General features: G+C 35.9%; 1 protein-coding gene across 1 annotated transcript in view; it reads left to right on the top strand.

The window, feature by feature from the left end:
* Positions 1 to 8,044: 8,044 nt before the first annotated feature.
* lcor (ligand dependent nuclear receptor corepressor) overlaps positions 8,045 to 22,766 on the top strand; it is a 58,461-nt gene continuing 43,739 nt past the window's right edge. Inside the window, exon 1 of the mRNA XM_073844856.1 lies at positions 8,045 to 8,141. Coding sequence (XP_073700957.1) covers positions 8,045 to 8,141 — 97 coding nt within the window. The remainder of the gene's footprint in view (positions 8,142 to 22,766) is intronic.

The raw sequence follows: 22,766 nt of genomic DNA, 5'->3' as shown, positions 1-22,766 counted from the left end.
GCTACAGCATTCTCCCTCATGGCTGGCATGGCAGCCTGCTCTCGTGCCTGGTCTGATGGAATATGCAGCTCTGGTTTCGCGGCGATCCTCTGCTCTGTCGCTCCGTGTGGCTCAGGCTCGTCGGTCATGGTGGGGTCAGGCTCTCCATGATCGGTGGGCTCTGGCTTCTGCTCCGCACAGTGGAGAGATGGTGGGCTGGGCTCTGGCCAGATCTTCCACGGGACTGATGGTGAAAGGCGATCCGTTTCTCACCAGTGTCCACTCCACAAAGGCGGTGAAATCCCCTCGAGGACCATCTTTGGACAACAGCGCTGGATAGCTGGAGATGCTAGCCAGGATCAGGACCAGGAACAGCCTGGTATGATCCTCGAGCGGGTCGGGACGAGGGCATCCATACGGGGAACAACGTAAACAAAAAACACTGTATGAAAAACGGGAACAAATATGGGGAAAACAGTAACGCCTGTTTCACACATACTCCGTCTGCAGTGCGTATGCGTTGCGTATTTTTTTCCGCACCCATGTTAACGTTCACACTGCACGCGGTTGCTGTCTGGCAGTGCGTTCCAGAAGAGGTGAGTTTGCAGCAGTGCAGCGATCGTTTCCGCACTGAGTTTATTTTTTGCTGTGCTGCAGCCCTGAATTAAAGTGACAGCGCATTGTTAGCTGAAAAAATGAACATGTATTGACACGGAAATGTGGTGATTACACCATAAATGCATGTCAATGAAGTCTTACTGTGTTTTACAGTCAACACGTGGCCTAGTTTAAAACTAGGAAAAGTGCACTTTTAAATAAACAAGGCAACATAATGCACTGGGATTGTTTTTAATAACGATTTAATGCGAAAGGCACGAGAGCCGACTGTTTCTATCTGTGATAAGTTTTAATTTACAACATTTGTGATAGCCCGATTTTAATAAGGGAGCTCCCTATGCTGTTTAGATGTGTTGCAACTTGCTTTAGCAACTTAATATATAAATCTAGAAGTCAAGTGCATTGAATAATACGTTTAATTTATTGAGTTTAAACGTGAATATGTCTATGAACGATTGTATTACTGTACTGTAATAAAAGAGGATCAAAATGCTGAAAAGCACGTTTGTATTTGAAATCAAAATAACGGATAAATGGTGTGTCTGTGGTAAACGGCCGCGGATCAGGAACAGACTGCAAACGCATCCTGTGTGAAAGCAAAACGAGTCCGTGCTGCTTCTGCACCGCGTACGTAACGCACAAAAAACTGCATACGCACTGCAGACGGAGTATGTGTGAAACTGAGTTTAAAAAAAAGACAGTCAATTCACACCAGGAAGGGAAGATGACACACATACACAACATGTAGACCAAAATGCACAAACTGGGACTTAAATACATGGGGTAATCAGGACTGAATTGCATGAACAATCAACGAGAGGCAGAAACTGGAGCATAACATGGAGCAAATGGGGAGGGAAAACACAACAACACAGGTCCATAATCCTGACAGAAATGTAGTAAGAATATTGTTAAAATAGTCCATGTGACATCAGTGATTCAACCGTAATTTAATAATAATAATAAAAAAATAATGACTTCATTAAACATTTTTTTCTCATCAGTGTCAGTAATGGATGTGTGTTCATGAGAGTACTCCTGGATTTAATCAAAATATCTCAATTTGTGTCCTAAAGATGAACAAAAGTCTAGGGATTTAAATGCAATGCATTTTTATTTATTTATTTGTTTGTTTGTTTTTCAATATACAATGTTAGCAAGGTAATCACAAAAAGGCTAAGCAATGGCAAAACAAGCAGTTAGAAGCTTGGTAATGCTTTTTCCTTGTAAAACCTGTACATTTGTACTTGTTTATTAATACTTGATGAACTCAGGTTTCTTAGAAAAGAAGTTGGTTACAAAAGCTTTTGGAGAAGGTGAAGAGGATCACATACAGCTCAATTTGTAGATGAATATTTTTTTTTTACTGGAGTATGCCTTTGCATCTTAAAGAGCAGGGCATATGGCATTTTAAAGTGACCTAATATTGTGTTGGAGTCCCCTAAAACAAATTTAAATGCATCTAATGTCAGAAAACATAGTAATTTTCTCAGAATATACATTTAATGTCAAAATCATTTTGCAATGATTTTGAAATGATTTGTTCAAAGCAGTTCTGAGCTTAAGGTCGGTAAACCCCTCCCTTCCATAAGCCTACTCTGCTCTGATCAGTCAGCTGGCCAAGTCTGTTGTGATTGGTCTTTCTGTATACAATGCAAGCGAATCGTGCCCACAGCTAAAGTTTAGCTGCTAAACTGTAAACACTTTACTAAACAATAATGGTGGATTTGTTAGCCAAGTGCTAACGTGACTTACTGATGAAGCAATACAGTTTGCAAAGCAAAATATGTCTACATTCGTTATTATTAAACAAAGTAATTAGAACAACGACAGTCTACATGAAGCGACACATTCTTAGGAAATAGTGGGTTCACAGTGAATTATCAGAACTACTTCAGTTTACCTGGAAACCTAAAGCTGCACTAGGTATACATCACATATGTGACCCTGGACCACAAAACCAGTCATAAGGTTACATTTTACAAAACTGAGATGTATACAGCATATGAAAGCTCAATAAATAAGCTTTCTATTGATGTATGGTTTGCTGGGATAGGACAATAATTGGCCGAGACACATCTATTTGAAGATCTGGAATCTGTGGGTGCAAAAAATCAAAATACTAAGAAAATCACTTTTAAAGTTGTCCAAATTGAGCTCTTAACAATGCATATTACTAATCAAAAATTAAATTTTGATATGTTTACAGTAGGAATTTTACAAAACATCTTCATGCAACATGATCTTCACTTAATTTCCTAATGATTTTTGGCAGAAAAGAAAAATCAATAATTTTGACAAATACTATGTATTTTTGGCTATTGCAACAAATATACCCCAGCAACATAAGACCTTATTTTGAGATTTATATATTATTTGAAAGCTGAATAAATAAGCTTTCCATTGGTGGAAAGTTAGGATAGGATAATTATTGGCCAAGATACAACTACTTGAAAATCTGGAATCTGAGGGTGCAAAAAAAAAAAAAAAAAAAAAAAAAAATTCTAAATATTGAGAAAAACGCCTTTACAGTTGCCTAATGAAGTTCTTAGCCATGCATATTACTAATCAAACATTAAGTTTTGATACATTTACGGTAGGAACTTTACAAAATATCTTCATGGAACATGATATTTATTTAATATCCTAATGATTTTTGGCATAAAAGTATACCTGTGCTATTTAAGACTGGTTTTGTGGTCCAGGGTCACATATTAGCACAAAAAACTTGATATTTTGATCATTTGAAAACATACATATTACATTTACACATAACATATTAATCAAACTTACAGGTTGTTGCTCAGAGAATCCCACATTGAACTCGCCAAGATTACAGAAGCAGCCCCTTAGTAAAATGACGAGCACACAACAAACAGGTTTGAATTGTATTGCTGTGGTATTGTGGAAAAAAATACATTTTAACCACTGATTCTTCATCTTTCGGCGCAGAACCCAGGGTCTTCTCGTCATGATGTAAACAAACTAACGTTTCAGACTGTTTACATTGAAGAATACAATCTGCAATATATTTTTCGAAAAACCATGACCTTCATGTTATTCCTCCCAAGATCTCTTGAAAAAAAGTGTTCATCTTCAGAACACTAATTAAGATATTTTGAAAAAATCTGAAAGCTTTCTGACCCTGCATAGTCTGTGCTGCAGCTAACCATGTTCAAGGCCAAGAAAGGTAGTTAGGACATTGTTAAAGTAGTCCATGTGACATCAGTGGTTTAACCATAATTTTATAAAGCTGTGAGAATAGTTTCTGTGTGCAAAGAAAACAAAAATAACGACAATTTCTTCTCTTCCATGTCAGTCTTCGAATCGCGTTCACAACACTACCACAAAGCACGATATCCTTACAACCGTACTTGGCCTTGAATGTGGTAGTTGTGTCTTAATTTATCATTTATAATCATTTAAAATATCTTAATTTGTGTTAGAAAGATGAACAAAGGTCTTAAAGGAGTAGTTCACTTTCAGAACAAAAATGTACAGATAATGTACTCACCCCCTTGTCGTTCAAGATGTTCATGTCTTTCTTTCTTCAGTCGTAAAGAAATGGTGTTTTTTGAGGAAAATGTTTCAGGATTTCTCTCCATATAATGGACTTCTATGGTGCCCCCGAGTTTGAACTTCCAAAATGCAGTTTAAATGCAGCTTCAAAGGGCTCTAAACGATCCCAGCTGAGGAAGAAGGGTCTTATCTAGCAAAACGATGAGTTATTTTCTTTTAAAAAATTACAATTTATATACTTTTTAACCTCAAATGCTCGTCTTGTCTAGTTCGGCAAGACAAGTGTTTGAGATTAAAAAGTATAAAAGTTGTAAATGTTTTTAGAAAATAACCGATTGTTTCACTAGATAAGACCCTTCTTCCTCGGCTGTGATCATTTAGAGCCCTTTGAAGCTGCATTTAAACTGCATTTTGGAAGTTCAAACTCGGGGGCACCACAGAAGTCCACTATATGGAGAGAAATCCTGAAACATTTTCCTCAAAAAACACCATTTCTTTACGACTGAAGAAAGAAAGACATGAACATCTTTGATGACAAGAGGGTGAGTACCTTATCTGTACATTTTTGTTCTGAAAGTGAACTACTCCTTTAAGGGTTTGGAAGGACTTGAGGGTGAGTAATTAATGACAGAATTTTCGTTTTTTGGCTGAGCTATCCCTCTAAGAAACCCAATCTACAGCCTTTCAAAACACATCAGAATAGTCTCTGGGAGGGTTTCTTTTCTTTTTTAAACTGCATAGTTTCACACATTCTTCCCTTTACTGCACTTTTATAGATTGATATCCCTTTTTCTGTCTTCTTTTGTTATATGGAAAAGAACAATTTAGACATCCAGCTAAATTAATCATCACATTCTTCACACAAAAAAAGACAAAGTCGTGCAGACAATTAGATGAACTTTTATACCAACATACCACACATTCGGAGAAAAAAAAAATGCAGTTCGCTATTCTCAGGCAGCGAAGAACTTATAATCCATTTATATTTTATTCATTTCATTTGCCTTTCTTTTCCTACGCCATCCTATATAACAATCGGCTCAATTGTTACCACAGTAACTCATTGAAATCACAGAAGGAAATCTGCCAGTACAATAAAAGCTGTCAGTCACTCCGTTTCCACTTAACAAACAGCTTACCTTCAACCGTACTCTACCTTTTATACTGTCAGCGTTAATGGTGAGGGAACAGAAGTCCTGGTTTATTACACGACCAAAGCCGAAAGTTAGCAAATCGATTTTCTCGATTCCCGGGCCTTCACTCAGTCGCGGCTTTTTCAGAGCGAGCACCTGATTGGCTGAGCGGTTGTCTGAGAGACACCTGATTGGCTGAGGAGCTGCTTGACAACCTGAATTCAAGTGTCCGATTAATATTTCGTTTTTTATTAGTTTCTAGGGTGTCAAACAAAAGTAATAAACAAATAAAATGCTTAATATCATTGTACGTTTATGATTGTAATATTTAGAATGTGTTTGTATAGTTATCATAGGGGCACAAACTAATGCGGGGTTAATTGTAACACACGTGGTTTAAAGGAACACTCCCCCCGAGTTAATAAGTTGAGTTTTACCTTTTTGAAATCCATTCAGCCATTCTCCTGTTCTGGAAATATCACTTTTAGCATAGCTTAGCATAGATCATTGAATCCTATTAGACCAATAGCATCGCGTTCAAAAATGACCAACGAGTTTTGATATTTGTCTTATTTAAAACTTGACTCTTCTGTAGTTATATTGTGTACTAAGACCGGCGGAAAATGTAAAGATGCGATTTTCTAGGCCGATAAGTTTGGGAACTACACTCCCATTCCGGCGTAATAGTCAAGGAAGTTTGCTGCCGTAATATGGCCAAATCAGGCGCAGTAATATCCCGCAGCACATCGCAGCACAACGTGACCAACTGCATGCACAGTGAGCGTTCCTTGTTGGAAGTTACCTAGCTGGGAACTAATTTCAGGCGCTGATATTACTGCACCTTCTGCGTCCATATTACAGCAGCAAACTTCATTGACTATTACCAAAGTCCCTTTAAGGCAAGTCATGTCACTCGGCGGCCATCTTTGAAATGCCTCTCGGGCATTCAAGTGCAGCTCCTATCTCTTTGAATGGGGAAACATCAAATTCTCCAAAACTGTTCACCAAGCTCACGATTAAATTTCATATTTTAAATCTCCAACAAAATCCAACAAGAACTGCCTTATAAATATGGTTCCTTGTGCTCCAATAGCATTAAAAAACGCTTATTTTTCCTGCTAAATTAGCCAGTGCGCATGCGCAGTACTGGGCGCATGTCTTAAAGCGCCGGTTGTTTCTATAGCAACCGGGACTTCTAACGGCAGCTGCGGTGACGCGCTGACTGTACTAATCAACGATTGGCTCTTTCACTAAGAAGGTGGGGCTTCGCGGCCATAATGAGCGTTGCATTTTTCCCCATTCAAAACTATACGAGTGACAAGTATTGGGTATTCTATAGTCTTTGCTATTACTCCGGAATGGGAGTGTAGTTCCTAATCTTATCAGCCTAGAAAATCGCATCTTTACATTTTCCGCCAGTCTTAGTACACGATATAACTGCAGAAGAGTCAAGTTTTAAATAGGACAACTATAAAAACTCGTTGGTCATTTTTGAACGCGATGCTATTGGTCTAATAGGATTCAATGATCTATGCTAAGCTATGCTAAAAGTGATATCGCCAGAACAGGAGAACGGCTGAATGGATTTCAAAACGGTAAAAATCAACTTATTAACTCAGGGGGAGTTGGAGAATGAGCCTATTCCCAAAAAAAGTGGAGTGTTCCTTTAAATATTTCCACACATGCTAGCATAACCAAATTTACGGTATTTACTAGTTGCCATAGCGACACTATGCAGAGGGAAAAAAGAGCGCCAAAATTCATAAGCCTCTTGAAGATATCGCTGAATATTTATTTTACCATAGTAGAAGTACATTTCTGGCTGAAGTAAACTTTTCATTTCAGTTTTTAGTATTCATTTAAAATTAGACAAATCTGCTATTATTTTAATCTCCAATTTGTTATTTATCAGTTTAGATTTTTTTTTCATTTCATTTCATTAGCGATGCAATTTTCACTATTGACATCTAAGGATTTTCATAAGAATCCACATGAAACAGGTGAATAAAGGCTGACAATCAATGTTTAATGTCCAGAAGTTATTATTTCAAGAAATGTAAAGCATTTTGGCTGGTTTATGTGTGTGGTTTTCTATGAGAGCTGTGTGTGGAGGGAGGAGAGTGTTTTTCTAAATGTCTAAATGTGTTTCATCTATTTGTCCACATTGTTTTGAACTGCTGTACAGGTGTGTGTTGCGATCAGGACCGTTCAAAGCATTGTTGTGTTCATTGTCAAACTCCAGAATTAGATATTTTTTTATTTTTATTTTTTTTTAAAGTCATTACTTTATTTGAAAAAGTTAAGCATTTTACTGACAAAATATTTTAATTTGTTGTGTATATTTTTTTTCATTCGATCAGATAACATTTTAAGGTGTCATATGGTCGTGTTACAACGTGCCCCTCACATGTTACAATGTACCCCACCTACGGGGCATGTTGTCACGTTTCACTTCCTTTCTTTTGAGGTAAATAACGAAAAACGTATACACTGTAAATACATTTGTACTAGACAAGTGTGAAAATAATGTGGATCAAAATTGTATCCCGAATTATTTATCATATGCCCACAAGTACATGTTTTGAATACTTTAGAGCGAATTATAGGCTGTTATAGGCTGAATAAGATTTGGATATGGGAGGGACATGTCAGAAAAGTGCTGCAGCATTGAAGACCCCCTCCAGCCCTACCCACAAAAAGAGAGAGAGAGATAGAGCGAGGGAAGGGGACTGATGACGTCGACGCTGGGAAGCTCCCAGTAGAAGGTGCGCGCCCGCGGGAGGGGCCGATAGAAAATGGCGAGTCTGTGCAGAAGGCAGCAATGTACGATCGAGAGGCGCGGCTTTCGGCAGGAACTTGACTCGTGGCGGCATAAACTCATTCACTGTGTAGGTAAGCTCGTTTAACCTAACATGCAGAATTGTCCAGCTGAGCTTTGCGTGTTGATTGAATGTGTATATTTGGTGTGGGGCACCGGCGAAAATCCATTGCCTTCAGCGGCGAGCGAAGCGGATTTTTTGTCTCGCAACGATTTTTTCTTATAGCCGCTCACCACCCGCTGGACCTCAGCAAAAATCGCAGTTATGAGTTTAGTTGCGCAGCCTTATTCGAAATATAATTTAGTGTGCATTAGTGTTTTTACTTGACTGTGTATCAGTTGGTGTTTTGGCGAAATGTCATTGAGGTTCTTTTAATTTTTAGGGAAAATTTAGGCGATGTTTATTTATTGTAAGCAGGGCGTGTTACGTGTACAGAGGGAATTGTGCACTGGCCAATCACCGGCGTTCCTTTTGCCAGTGTGCGCGCTCCCTGTTTTATTGTAGGCTACTGTATTATTTGGGGATGGGGGAGGGCTGTGCGCGTCCCCGCCCCACTGTCATGCTGGTGTGCTGCTGCTGCGCGCGTTACCTCCCTTCCCTCAAATCATCGGCGCTGGGGGAGCGCGCATTGCTGCAATGGGGAAATGTCAGAAAATAATTTTGTATTTTAGGGGAAGGTGGGGGGTTGACAAAGAAAATGACACTGCGCATATTGCTTAGTTGTTATCGCGGCCTTGCCAAGGCCAGACTTGTCTTATCCTGAACATTTTTAAGGTGACGTCTTGATATTAATAAGGAGATTTGTGCAAAATACATGCGCTGATATTTCAGTCTGTTTTGATTTTTTTTCCCCTCGGTAATCGATTGCTCGCTTTAAAGCCGTGAACGAGATTTTACACTGCATAGGCAAAATGTCGAAGAGTTATAAACATTATTTGCTTTTAGAAAGCCTAGAGTTTCATTCCCAATTGGTATTTACTCATTTTGGCCCTCATCTCCAAAAAAAATTAGACAGAAAATATTGGTTTCCCGCCCCTCCCCCGTTAAATCTAATGTTTCATTAGCTTTGTTTAATCCCTTTAAATCGCCGTATCTGATGTTATTAGAGATTATCTATTGAGTCTTAACCTCGAGGTTTCCTAGTTTTCAACCCTAGATTTGTGTTAATCTCCCTTTTAATGTCAGACAGAAAACCCTTGGCTTTTGGCATCTGTTAACTCTTGCTTTTCAGTAAATGTTGGTCACTCTTTCTATCAACCAAAACATTAGATATAAGGATAGCCAGTCTTTCTAATGACAGATATTGAATATATGGGGGACCTTAGCTTTTTTTTCCGTAGCCATTTGTTTAACATGTCCTACTGATATGTTTTAAAAAGACTAGGATGTATTTTGTTACCAGAGATGGCGTTTATCAGTGAAACCGGTTTTCCTCACGCTATGAGGGAAAAGCTCCCAATTTGTACCAAAAGGCCCGTTTCAGGAAGTATCAAAGCATTGATGTGGTGATGGGTGGATTCAGTGCAAGATATTTGACCGTGAGCCTTAAACAAGGTTCCCACATTGATAATATTAGTGAAATGTAAACATGGTGAGTTTTTAGGCCTAAAATATTGAATTGAACACTTAAAAGATTTTTTTTTATGAGAGTACAATCAAAACTATTTTATAGCCGTTGACTGGAAATGTCATGGAGAAATGGTTAAATGTGACTACAAAACCAGTCATAAGGGTCTTTTCTTTTTTCAGTTTTCTGAAGAAATAAGCTTTTCATTGATGTAGGGTTTGTTAAGATAGGGTATTTGGCCGAGATACGACTATTTGAATATCTGAGGGTGTAAAAAAAAATCTAAATATTGAGAAAATCGCCTTTAAAGTTGTCCAAATTAAGTTCTTAGCAATGCATACTACTTTTCAGAAATAAAGTTTGGATATATTTTACAGTAGAAAGTATCTTATCTTATACAAAATATCTCCATGGAACGTGATACTTTAATATCTTAATGATTTTTGCCATAAAAGAAAATCAATCATTTTGACCCACACAATGTATTTTTGGCTATTGCTACAAATATACCCACACTACTTACGACTGGTTTTGTGGTCCAGGGTCATATTTCTCTTAGAGTACAGTCCCTATAAAAGGATTTTAAAATCCTTTATCCATCTCAAATGAATGAGAAATGGTTAAATGTGCCAAAACTGTACTTTAAAGATTTGGAAAACAATTTGGGCATAATGAGAGCTCGGCACGTATGTTTTGGGACCTACAAAAACAACCAAAGTCTAAAAGTCTAGAAGTATGTAAAAGTTGATTCACACCTTCATGACGAGAATTTACATTCTCGCTCTGTTGATAACGCTTTAGGGAGCATCATAAATCATTTCCTCAAACTTTGAAGGGTCAAAGTTTCAAATTCTAAACTCTGTTAACAAACTCTCCTTGGAGTTGCAAAGAAAATTGTGTTCCCTTTCTCGTCAGTTTAATTTCTTGTCATGATTTCCTGATGAACTATGTTTACTGATCTGTTTGTCTTGTGAACAGCTTGGTCTCTTTTTTGCATTCATTAGAAGTAAAATTCTAGTATATATCAATAAAATTATTTCCATTTATTGGTGGCTCAAGGTTTAGTGGAAAGATTGTTGAATGAGACCCATGAATACATGTAATTTTTGTTTAACTCTTGAAGTGTTCTTTATATCTAGCCTTGGCGCATCTAAATACACAAAACGTTGTGTGGATCTATAATTCGGTTAAATAAATAGCTGTGGTGAGATGCCGCTGTTTTAATCAAACAAATTTATTCGTCCGCTGTTTATTTTTACAGCTTAAATATACACGGACGCGACAAAACCCGAGCGAACCTTGGCTTCTCCGACTCTTTCTGTGTGAATTTGTCGCCACACATTTGGTGTCATGCACGAGAGCGTCACAAATTCAAACAAAACTGAAGGTCAAAGCTGCTTGCTGTGAGAACCATTACCATCAGGAAAAATGTCACTTTTTATTTTTATCTCTAGTCATCATCTACCTCCCCCTCTCTCTCTTCGAAAGCTCCCCTATGCATTTGCCTTTCCTCTCGTTTCATCAAAGATCAGCTACAATCTTATGGCCAATTATGTTTCTCGCAACACCTCGCTCAAATATAGAGCTATTTTGGATATTCCTTTGACATTTACTGCGTTTTATCATTAGATATCCAAGTTCTTGTAGTTTTCAAAATGCATTTTGGTTTTGATGGTTTGGGATCTTTTTTGTTACATATCGACAGCGACTTTACCTTTATATTTTTTCTTCCTAGCTTGACCGTAAACTGCTTCTAGCAGCTCTTGAACATCCACCCCCAAGTGAAGAGGTTGTTAAAGAAGCGTCTGGAGCTATTTGACGACAGTTTCCAGCAGATTTAATTGGCATGTAGGCTGCGAAAAGGTGCATTGATTCGAGTTGCATTCTTTTTGACCACTGCTGAAAATCAACAGCATTTTAAATTGATAAAAAAAAAAACAGTTGTCTGAATTATGTATGGATCTTTTTCTTGTTGAGAAGCTGCATGTATTTCTAGTACGGGGGGGGGAATACTGCGGAGAATATTTGATTCAATTATTTAATAGTTAAATAATAAGATAAATGTTAAAAGCCTGGGTTTGTTACCGTATCATGTATTATACTTAATATTTTATTTAAAACACTGAACGATTCACTGATTGAAATATACAACAACTGCTAGGCTGCGTTGCACTATAATCACACTAAATAAGAAATTGTTTAGATGGCGTCATGTTTTGTTTGCACGTTCAGAAAGAAAAATGTGACCCTGGACCATAGAAAATGTGATTTATAAATCTTCAAAGCTGAATAAATAAGCTTTGATACAAGCAGAGATACAACTATTTGAAAATCTAAAATCTGAAGGTGCAAAAAGTTACGTTTAACGTAGGAAATTCATGCAAACATGATCTGTACTTAAAGGAGAGGTTCACTTCCAGAACAAAAATGTACAGATCATTTACTCACCCCTTCGTCATCCAAGATGTTCATGTCTTTCTTTCTTCAGTCGTAAAGAAATTATGTTTGTTGAGGAAAACATTTCAGGATTTCTCTCCATATAGTGGACTTCTGTGGTGCCCCCGAGTTTGAACTTCCAAAATGCAGCTTAAACGCAGCTTCAAATGGCTCTCCGAGAAAGAAGTGTCTTATCTAGCGAAACAATCAGTTTCCAAAAAAAAAAATTACAATTTATATACTTTTGAACCTCAAACGCTCGTCTCGTCTAGCTCTGCGCGAACAGTTAAGGTATGTCGAAAAACTCCAATTTAATTTTCTTCTCCAACTTCCAAATCCTCCACATTGCTGTTTTACCTTTTTTTTTGTAAAAGTGTGTGATCATCTTTGCATGTTCACTTTGTAAAAACTGGGTTGGTACTTTGGCTGCAATGTAGGACGATTTTGAAGTTGGAGGAGAAACTAAGAGGGGAGTTTTTCTACCTATCCTAACTGTCTTGAACCAGATACACAGTTCACGCAGAGCTAGACAAGATGAGCATTTGAGGTTAAAAAGGATATAAATTGTCAAATTTTTTTTTTTTTTTTAGATAAGACCCTTCTTCCTCAGTTGGGACTGTTTAGAGTCCTTTGAACCTGCATTTAAACTGCATTTTGCAAGTTCAAACTTGGGGGCACCATAGAAGTCCATTATATGAAGAGAAATCCTGAAATGTTTTCCTCAAAAAACAATTTCTTTATGACCGACAAAAGAAAGACCTGAACATCTTGGATTAGAGGGGGTTAGTCAATTATCTGTCAATTTTGGTTGATCATTTTGACTCGTACAATGTTTTTTTATGGCTATTGCTACAAATATACCCTGGTTTTGTGGTCCAGGAGTCACCAATGTTTAGCGAAGTAAAACTTTGACTCTTCTTGATTTAACATTTATCAAGCGTTTACAGCTTGGACCAAGCTTTGAAGCTGTCAGGGTTCTGCTTTAAAACTAGTATCATTATACTCCCACAGAGATAATACGTCTGGGTTTTCCACTAGTTTTTCAGATCTTAAATATGTCAGGCTTCTGTGCAGTATTTTGACATCTAGGAAGTCTGCTTCCATTATTTTCTCCTTTTAAACCCCAGGGATTCTCATTCTGTCAAAGGACATTTAGATTAAATCCGTACTTTATCCCAATTCTGACTTTTTGACTCATGTAACAGTGCACTCTTAAAAATAAAGGTGCTTTGAAAGGTTCTTCACAGCGATGCCATAGAAGAACCATTTTTTCTTATCTTTTTAGTATTTGAAGAACCTTCTTTGCCACAAAGAACCAGAAAGGTTCTTCAGATGTTAAAGGAACCAGGTTCTTCTATGGCATCGTGAAGCACCTTTATTTTTAAGAGTGGTTGTTTGATGGTCTAGTCCATTTGGGTGTCGTTTACAACTAAATTTGCAAAATGCAAATGACTAATTGTGAAATAAGGCTTTACTGTTTAAGTTTGAAAAGCAACATTTCTCCCTCAGGTTGTATTTTCCCGAAATTCCCAAAAGATTCTAGGTGAGCGAGACCTTTGATTCGATTAAGTGAAACATTCCTTAACAGGCTCTTGCGCAAGAACTTTGGGAGTGTTTCTTTTTGACATACAGTAACCGTAAAGACAAGATAAGCTCAGTTTTTTCTTTACTCTTCCTCTTTCTGTGCTGTAGTTCACGTTCGCCTAAACCAACCCCTACAAACCCAAATGTGTCAAAATCTGCCATATGCTTTGCCATTTTTTTTTCTTGTCTGCCTCTCATGTGACACTCCGTGGTTGTTTTCCATTAAAGCCCCTGAACACTTGCCGTGTTCAGAATGGGTTCAGATTATGCGCTCAAAGTTGAATGGCCTAAAAAGCCGCCTGGGGTGGGGGGGTTGAAGGAATTTTTTTAATTATTTTTGCTGCCTAATGCAGCAGATGCTTTCAGGGAACTGCTGGAATGCTGATGCAGATATCTTGTTGGCAAATAAATTAAAAGCATTTGGCCTAGTTTTCAGGTTTTAAATGTTTATGGTGATACACTTCCTAAATACTACAAACATTTGGACGTTTTAGCATCACTTAGCAAAGTAGTTTTAATCTTATTGAAATGCTTGAAACCATACTTGGAAAAACATGCAATGTAGTACGCAAAGACATATTGAAGTGTAGACAACCTATGTTTTCAGCAGGTTGTCGTTTTGCAATTATTTCAATGATTTTACAAAATTTTTAATTGAATACAGTTTGAACACAGTTTCGGTAATATTTAATCTTATAGTTGGGAACAGTTTGATATAAATCTGAACAAAAGTTGCTCTATCATGAAGTCTTAGTCTCATTGTCATTGTTGTACATATTGAGTTGTACAGTTAATGTACAATGTAAAAACAAAAATCTCCTCGTTGTTACCTTGAAGAGCTCTTTCTACCTTATTTAATTCATAAAAATTAGTTTAGTTGGGATAAATGAATGAATATATGTTGGTTTAGTGATGACAAAATATTATTTTTGGCTTAAATAAAACCAGTTAATTCAGATGTTACATTTTCAGTGTATTTTCATGTCTTTTGGATTCATGATTAGCTATATTTAGGGTTTTATTTTTTCCCAAATTCCATTTGAATTAAGTTTTTTCCGTTTTAATTTTTTTAGACTCAGTTTTCAAATTCTTTTCCATACATTTATGAATTTTTCGGGATTCTGGAAATGTTTTTTTTTTTAATTTTAAAATACTGGTAAATACTTTAATATTCCTTTAAAATAATGTTTTAATAACTATTTTATCAGTATTAGTGGCCTATATAACGTCATATATTTCTGACACAGTTTCTTCAAGTTAAACTGAATTTTTATGTTGACGGGTTGCTGTACAGACCTTTAAGTTTCAGTTTTTTTGTAAATTAGATGATTGTACTTTGTACGTGTTGTTTTTTCTTACAAGAAACTGTAAAATGCACATGAAGTGACTTTCAGAGCAGTTCTAGAGATTGTTTTGTGTGTTCACTATTGTTTTAGACTCAGTTTAAATGGTTAAATAAAAATTATATTAATCAAAAAGCATGTCTAATTAATTGAAATCATCATACTTAAAATTAACAGCAGTTCATTAAAAGTTTAACAAAAATTTGTTTTACTTTTACCAAATTCTGTGTTTTTCATTAACTTCCTGGATTTTCTGGATTCTGGAAATGGTTTTGTTAAATTTTAATAATCAAAAGCATCTTTAATGATATAATTTTATAACTTATTTGTTATCATTTTCCTTTTTTACCCCAGAAATACTATGTTGTGTGTTTACATTTTCTGTTAAATTCTGAATATTTGTTTTTCTGGTAAATAGTCCTTAAGCTAATGTTTTAATAATAAGTTTATAAGTATTAGTAGACTATTATTATATTACGTCATATATTTCTGTCACAATTCAAGTTAAATCCAACTTTTCTTTTGATGGGTTGCTGTGATGGGTTGCTTGCTAATAATCAAAAAGCATGTCTAATTAATTGAAATCATGAAACTTACAAATTTGAACAGCAGTTCACTAAAAGTTTAACAAAAACATGTTTTATTTTTTTTTACCAAATTCTGTGTTTTTTATACAGAATTTGGTAAAAAAATTCTGTATAATATATATTTTCTGGATTTTCTGGATTCTGGAAATGGTTTAGTTAAATTTTAATAATCAAAAGCATCTTTAATGATATAATTTTATAACCTATTTGTTATCATTTGCCTTTTTTTCCCCAGAAATACTGTGTTGTGTGTTTACATTTTCTGTTAAATTCTGAATATTTGTTTTTCTGGTGAATTGTCCTTAAGCTAATGTTTTAATAATAAGTTTATAAGTAGACTATTGTTATATTACGTCATATATTTCTGTCACAATTTCTTCAAGTTAAACCCAACTTTTCTTTTGACGGGTTGCTGTGATGTGTTGCTTGCTAATAAAATCATGAAACTTACAAATTTGAACAGCAGTTCATTAAAAGTTTAACAAAAACATGTTTTATTTTATTTTTTTTACCAAATTCTGTGTTTTTTATACAGAATTTGGTAAAAAAAATTCTGTATAATATATATTTTCTGGATTTTCTGGATTCTGGAAATGGTTTAGTTAAATTTTAATAATCAAAAGCATCTATAAATTAATTTGATAAACCAATTTGTTATTTTATTTATTTTCTTTAAATTTTTCTGGTAAATATTTCTTAAAAATATTTTTTTAATAATAATTTATTAGTAGTACGTAATATGTGTGTGTGCTATGTATATTTATTATGTATATAATATATAAATATACAGACATGCATGTATACATTTAATGATGCATTAATATTTAAAAGTGATTAATTGTGATTAATCGTTTGACAGCCTTAATTTAAATACAATTTTACAGCTTAATAATCACAGACACTAGTCCATATCAGATTTTGATTTAAGTGTACTGACCTACTTCTAAATTCAGTGACATTCTGCGTTATACTGTAAATTCATTTTTAATGACTGTATTACGCATTTTCCACGTCGCAGAAATCATAATACCCTATATTTTGGAGTGCTTTGTGATAGTAGAAAAAGTCGATAAGTGAGTTAAAAAAAAAAGAGAAAAGAAACAATGCTTTAATTTTTATGCTGTTAGACCGTTTGTACTGTCAAACCCTATTGAATAAGTTCATCCCCTTTAAAACACAACCATCTAAGGGTCAGTTGAATCTGAAACATTCAATTAATTACTTTTTTACACAAGCAGCCAATTAGTAGAAGTCAGCCCATCCTTGAGCTACATGTATGTTTCTTGCGTTTTCTCCGACATCTCAGTCCCACATCCACCCTGTGAATGATTTCTTTTGTTTCTCGGTTCTAAAGAGCAGGAATGCATGTGAAAATCATATGAGAGAAGAACAGCCTGCTGAAATCTCATATCAATTACACGGCCCCCCTCCCGACTGGAGATGATTTTATACTCTGGTGATCCGATGACTATTGTCTTTAGGGTCTTTGTGCTATTAAATGAGGATTTAAAGCGAGTCCCAATGTAAGACTCTATTGTCAAATAGCTGCCAATAATTACAAAAGTAAAATCAACTGTTTAATATTATTTGGAAAATCCTGAATTATTAAGAAACTGGTAATTTAAATATTTTCCACACATGCCGTTCTGCATCAGGCTTTACTATAAAAGTCATTTAGTGGAAACGCATAACAATTGTTATCTCTTCAGCCAAGTTATTACTTTTTGTATTCCAAAGCTAGATTAAATCTCATTAAAAACCATATAGTCTAGAAGAATATTTGAGCAGATATAGATGAGGTTATTTGCTGAAGTTTGAGCAGTCGCTGTTGTTTTGCGTTTAAACCATGGAAGACCTCTCATAAATTATATGAGAAGCACAAAACAATAGGCTTAGATATAAAAATTTAAATAGAATATTTTCATTTTATAGCTGTCAAAATCTTCATTTTTACACATTTGTGTTATTTTGCTGTTTTATGCATCGACTTGATCTATGTAATGTTTTTGAAGTGTGATTTGTCAAGGAAGGGATCCGGGGGATTCAGTAGACAGATTGTTTTGTGGGAAAGAGCGTTTTTGAATGGAGTATCGTATCTCCTGCATTGTATGTTGACTACAGACATGAAGTTTTCCTTTCACTCATGTATTGTTGAATTATTACAGTGGTGTACAATGGATACATGTTCTCTGATGTCTTTATGAAAGGTGTAGCTCAGCCAAAATATAAAAATTCATGATTATTCGGAGTTATTTGACAAAATATCCAAGCTGCTCTTTTACACTCTTTAAAATAAAGGTGCTTTAAAAGGTTCTTCAAGCGATGCCATTTTTGGTTCCACAAAGAACCGTTCAGTCAAAAGTTATTTAAAGAACAATCTCTTTCTTACATTTTTTTTTAATCTGAAGAACCTTATTTTGCCACAAAGATCCTTTTGTGAAACAGAAAGATTATTCAGATGTTAAAGGTTCTTTATGGAAACATTTAGACAAAAAAGGTTCCTCTATGGCATTGAGAAGCACCTTTATTTTTAAGAGTGTACAATGAAAATGGTCGCTTTTCACTTACATCATATGGAAAAGATCAGCTGAATTTTTTTTGTTTTTATGTTTCAATGAAGAAAGTAAGTTTGAAACAACATTATTTGAGTAAGTGTGGTGTTTTTGGCATTCCTTTAAAGGGATTTGACTTCTTATTGTGGTTTTGTTGGTGGTTCTACAATATATGTTGGTCAAGAACTACACTCTTAAATAAAGGTGCTTTAAAAGGTTATTCAAGCGATGCCATAAAAGAACCATTTTTGGTTCCACGAACCATTGGAACCATCTCTTTCTTACCTTTTTATAATTTGAAGAACCTTCATTTGCCACAAAGAACCTTTTGGCGAAACAGAAAGGTTATTTATGGAACCACTTAGGCAAAAAAGGTTCTTCTATGGCATCGTGAAGCACCTTTATTTTTAAGAGTGTACAATGAAAATGGTCACTTTACATTACATGGCAAATATCTTTGTTTTTATGTTTCACTGAAAAAAGTAACATTATTTTTTGGTAAATTTTGGTATTTTAGCTGTTCCTTTAAAGGGATTTTACTTTTTATGGTAGTGTTGTTGCTGGTTCTAAAAATATATGTTAGTAAAGAACTACACTCTTAAAAATAAGGGTTCTTTAATAGGTTCTTCAGGCGATGCCGTAGAAAAATAATTTTTGGTTCCACAAAGAACCATTCAGTCACTTTTTAAAATTCTGTTTGTGTTTTCCCACTTTCAAATAATTTTGTTAAAGGTCCACTGAAGTGCCTTGAAACACGCAGCGTTATTCTATGTGGTGACGTACTTTTAACTGAAACAAAAAGATATCGCCCAGCCCCGCCCACTAATTTTGAATAGCCAATAGCGTTCCATTTATATCTGCTCGGGGAAGAGCCGTTGAGCTCGGTAAAGCCGCATTTGGAAGCTTATGACAGCCACAGACTAATAAATTACCCCATAGATTCAATATGACACTTGCTAAAACGAAATAGTGATCATTATCATGCTGAGGCTGTGTAGTTTAATACATGCCGACCGTACATATGAGCGCTTATGATCTTCTCCGCGTCTCTGTGTAGGGGGCGGGACAATACGGACTCTAGTATTGACTCTAGAATCATTTGATTGGACAGAACGTTTGATGAGAAACTGAAGTGCACGGTGATATCATCCAAATCCTTGATTCATATTGGCGGAAGTGACGAGACTGTAAGTTTTGAATGCCCATATCTTGTAAATGTGAATTTTGTCTTTGTTTTGCAGCACACTAGCTTATAGATCACCTTAAGGCTAATATATTCATACTAAAAGCATGTCTTGTATTGTATCGCCAAGAATTTCGTGCAAACGTTAAAACGAAACGCGAAAGGTAAAAACACGCACGCGCATTCAAAAGCAATTTTTACACCCCACGTTTGGGAGAGTGACTCCTCAATGTGTGCAAGTTAGGCTACATAACATATCTAGGCTGTTATTAATATGTATGCATGCTAGGTAGTGTAGTTGTCTATAGCTCTGTATCATGCTTGAACAATTCTGTCTCTATTTTCTCTTTGAATATTGAGCCTACTTTGATTATGGCTGAATTTATTGTTTGCACCTAATACGACTAAGAAAGAACTGTGTCATTTATTTTTGGTTATTTATACAGTGGGATTGTTTAAAAATGCAGTGGCTGTCTCTAATTTCAGTGGCTCCACCTGTAATAGAGAAATTAAACATCTTGTTCATGTACTCATATTTTCATTCCTTCTTTAAATGTTTAAAAAAGCTTTCAGAATCAGCCGATTTGCGTGTAAAAAATATGCAATCTGAATCGGCCATGAAGAATCAAGATCTGTCCATTACTAAAAAGAAATGCCGGGACGAGTGCCTTAATATTCATTGGGTGGACCAATGCTACCAAGTAAAAATGTCATTTTGAGGCTTAAACATTTTGAATATACTTTGTAACATTTACTGCATGGTCAAAATGACAGCTACCTATGTAACTCTGATAGATAAACATGGATAGAAAGATTTTATTGATCCAAGGTTCAGGTGCAAAACAATGGCAATGTAGTACATAGACAAGCACGACGAAGGCCAAGCCTTTTTTGTAGGATGCTTTCATTCTCACATTGACCTTAGTCTATGAAGAAAACCTGTAGTTTTTAATAAAAAATGTATCCTCTCAAAGACAAATATATTTTTAATTGTGCTACAGATGTTCCGTGGGTTTACTTTGAGATCACTACAGCAGTTTGACATGTGCCATCCCTTAAAATAATCCATTTGTCGTGACTCACTAACACAGAGCGGCTCGCAAACATTAGAAACATACAGAAATATCAACTGAAGTATACTCAAAAAAGTATTGCAAAAAGAGGTTTCTTTATTCTATATCACATTTGTTTTTTTGTAACACTTAACCCTATAAATAACCTGGCTTTACAGCGGACTAAACCTTTAACCTAATGCTACACATTTGGTACTTAATGGCCAAGTAAACATTGCTTTTGACACTAATCACCACCATCAAAAGCTTAAAATTGCCTTCCGTGGCCAACAGTTCCTTTTTATGACAACTGGTGAATGTACAAGATGTGCATTCCCTGCAATCGGGGCTTGGCGACTTAAAAGGTCCTGTCATGGAAGTCCGATGTCCTGATGGGTTAAATTTGATCGGCCGTTCCCTCATAGCACAGTTTTCCCGCACTCTAATTCAAACACAATCTAGGTCAAGAGGGCCAAGAATGACATTGTTTAACCTCCTTTCCAAATAACACTTGCAATGTTCTTGCTGGAATCGAACGAGGGAAAATAAAATAGTGGATGCAGGAAGCACTTGAGTGTGTTTTCTATTTGTTTTTCTAGCCTTGTGCCTTATTGCAGGAATGTTCATGCAGTTTGTTTCGAGGTTTTTATGTTGTTGGAAAAAGCAAAGTCTTTCAGGTAATAGGACAGAATTATCTGGAAGACGGCAGTGCCTGCTTTTATCTTCTCTTTAAAGATTAAAGACATTCATAATTTTTATCTTTATGATCTTTGTCGTGTTTTTCTTACTAGGTTAGACAAAAGACTTATTTATTCAGACAATTCAGACAAAGGATTGAATCATTTTTGGATAATTATTTACCCTTTTTCTTAGATTGTACTTTTCGTGTCTCTGGAGTATCAGATGATAGTTGTTGTCTAAATTTGGTTTCTTTGAAGCTCAAGTTTTAGTATTTTTAGTCCATTTTTGTCACTTTTGTTAACACTATCAAAAATATGCAAATTAATTTTTTAAGTTAATATTTTCTAAATTGAGCCTAGAAAGTGTATGCCAATAGACATGATGTTTTTGGATCATTTAGGACTATTATTCATGTGTTATTGATTGTTTGCCTGATAACTGTAACTGGTCAGTGCCAATGGTTAGTTTAGATATTATAATAATAATAATAATAATAATTCGTTACATTTATATAGCGCTTTTCTAGACACTCAAAGCGCTTTACAGTGTCAGGGGTATCTCCTCATCCACCACCTGTGTGCAGCATCCACCTGGATGATGCGACGGCAGCCATAGTGCGCCAGAACGCCCACCACACACCAGCTTACTGGTGGAGAGGAGACAGAGTGATGAAGCCAATTGGAATATGGGGATGATTCAAAGGCCATGATGGTCAGAGGCCAATGGGCAAATTTAGCCATTTTAATGACCACAGAGAGTCAGGACCTCGGTTTAACATCTCATCCGAAGGACGGTGCTTTTTGGCAGTATAGTGTCCCCGTCACTATACTGGGGTGCTAGGACCCACACAGACCTCAGGGTGAGCACCCCCTGCTGGCCTCACTAGCACCTCTTCCAGCAGCAACCTAGTTTCCCCAGGAGGTCTCCCATCCAGGTACTGTCCAAGCTCAACCCTGCTTAGCTTCAGTGGGCAACCAGTCTTGGGCTACAGGGTGATATGGCTGCTATGCAGATTTTAAGTTGGGATGCGCACATATTAAAAACAGACCTGTTGGTGGGGGTTTCTAAGTGATAACTTGACTAATTTGTATGTGGGCCTGAATAATTAGTCCAGTTTGTTTCATTTGACTGCGATCTAGTTTGTTCTAGTTGTTTCCTTCAAAAACAGAGAGAGCTGTTTAACACCAAAATCTTAGCATCTTGTCACTTTTGGTAACACAATAAAAAAAATGTGATAGTTATTTACCAAATTGAGCCAAGGTAAGAATGGTTATGATATCTCTGGATCAGTTGGACTTAGGCATAGTCTTTTATTTTTATTAATTCATGTTTTGATGACCGTTATTTGACCATTTGGAAATTCATGCCTGAAAACTGTGCCAATTGGTCAATTCCAATTGATAGTTTGGATATTATGCAGATTTTGAGTTGGGACGCGCAAAAACTAAAAACAGACTAGTTAATGTGGGTTGACTAAATCACTAGTTGACTAAATTGGTAGGAAAGCATGACTTATTAGTCCAGTTTTAGGTTCACTTGACTGCGATCAAGTTCATTCTTGTTGTTGCCTTCAAAAACAGAGAGAGCAGTTTCACATCAAAATCTCAACATCTTATTCATTTTTGTCACTTTTGTCAACACTATCAAATATGTACAAAGTAATACAATTTTTATTTACTAAATTGAGACAACGATAGGGTACCTCATGTGTTC

The sequence above is a fragment of the Garra rufa genome, chromosome 7 (genome assembly GCF_049309525.1).
Source record: "Garra rufa chromosome 7, GarRuf1.0, whole genome shotgun sequence".
NCBI classification, from domain to species: Eukaryota; Metazoa; Chordata; class Actinopteri; order Cypriniformes; family Cyprinidae; genus Garra; species Garra rufa.
Note: the sequence above shows the minus strand (reverse complement) of the source record. Positions and strands in the feature narration are given on the sequence as shown.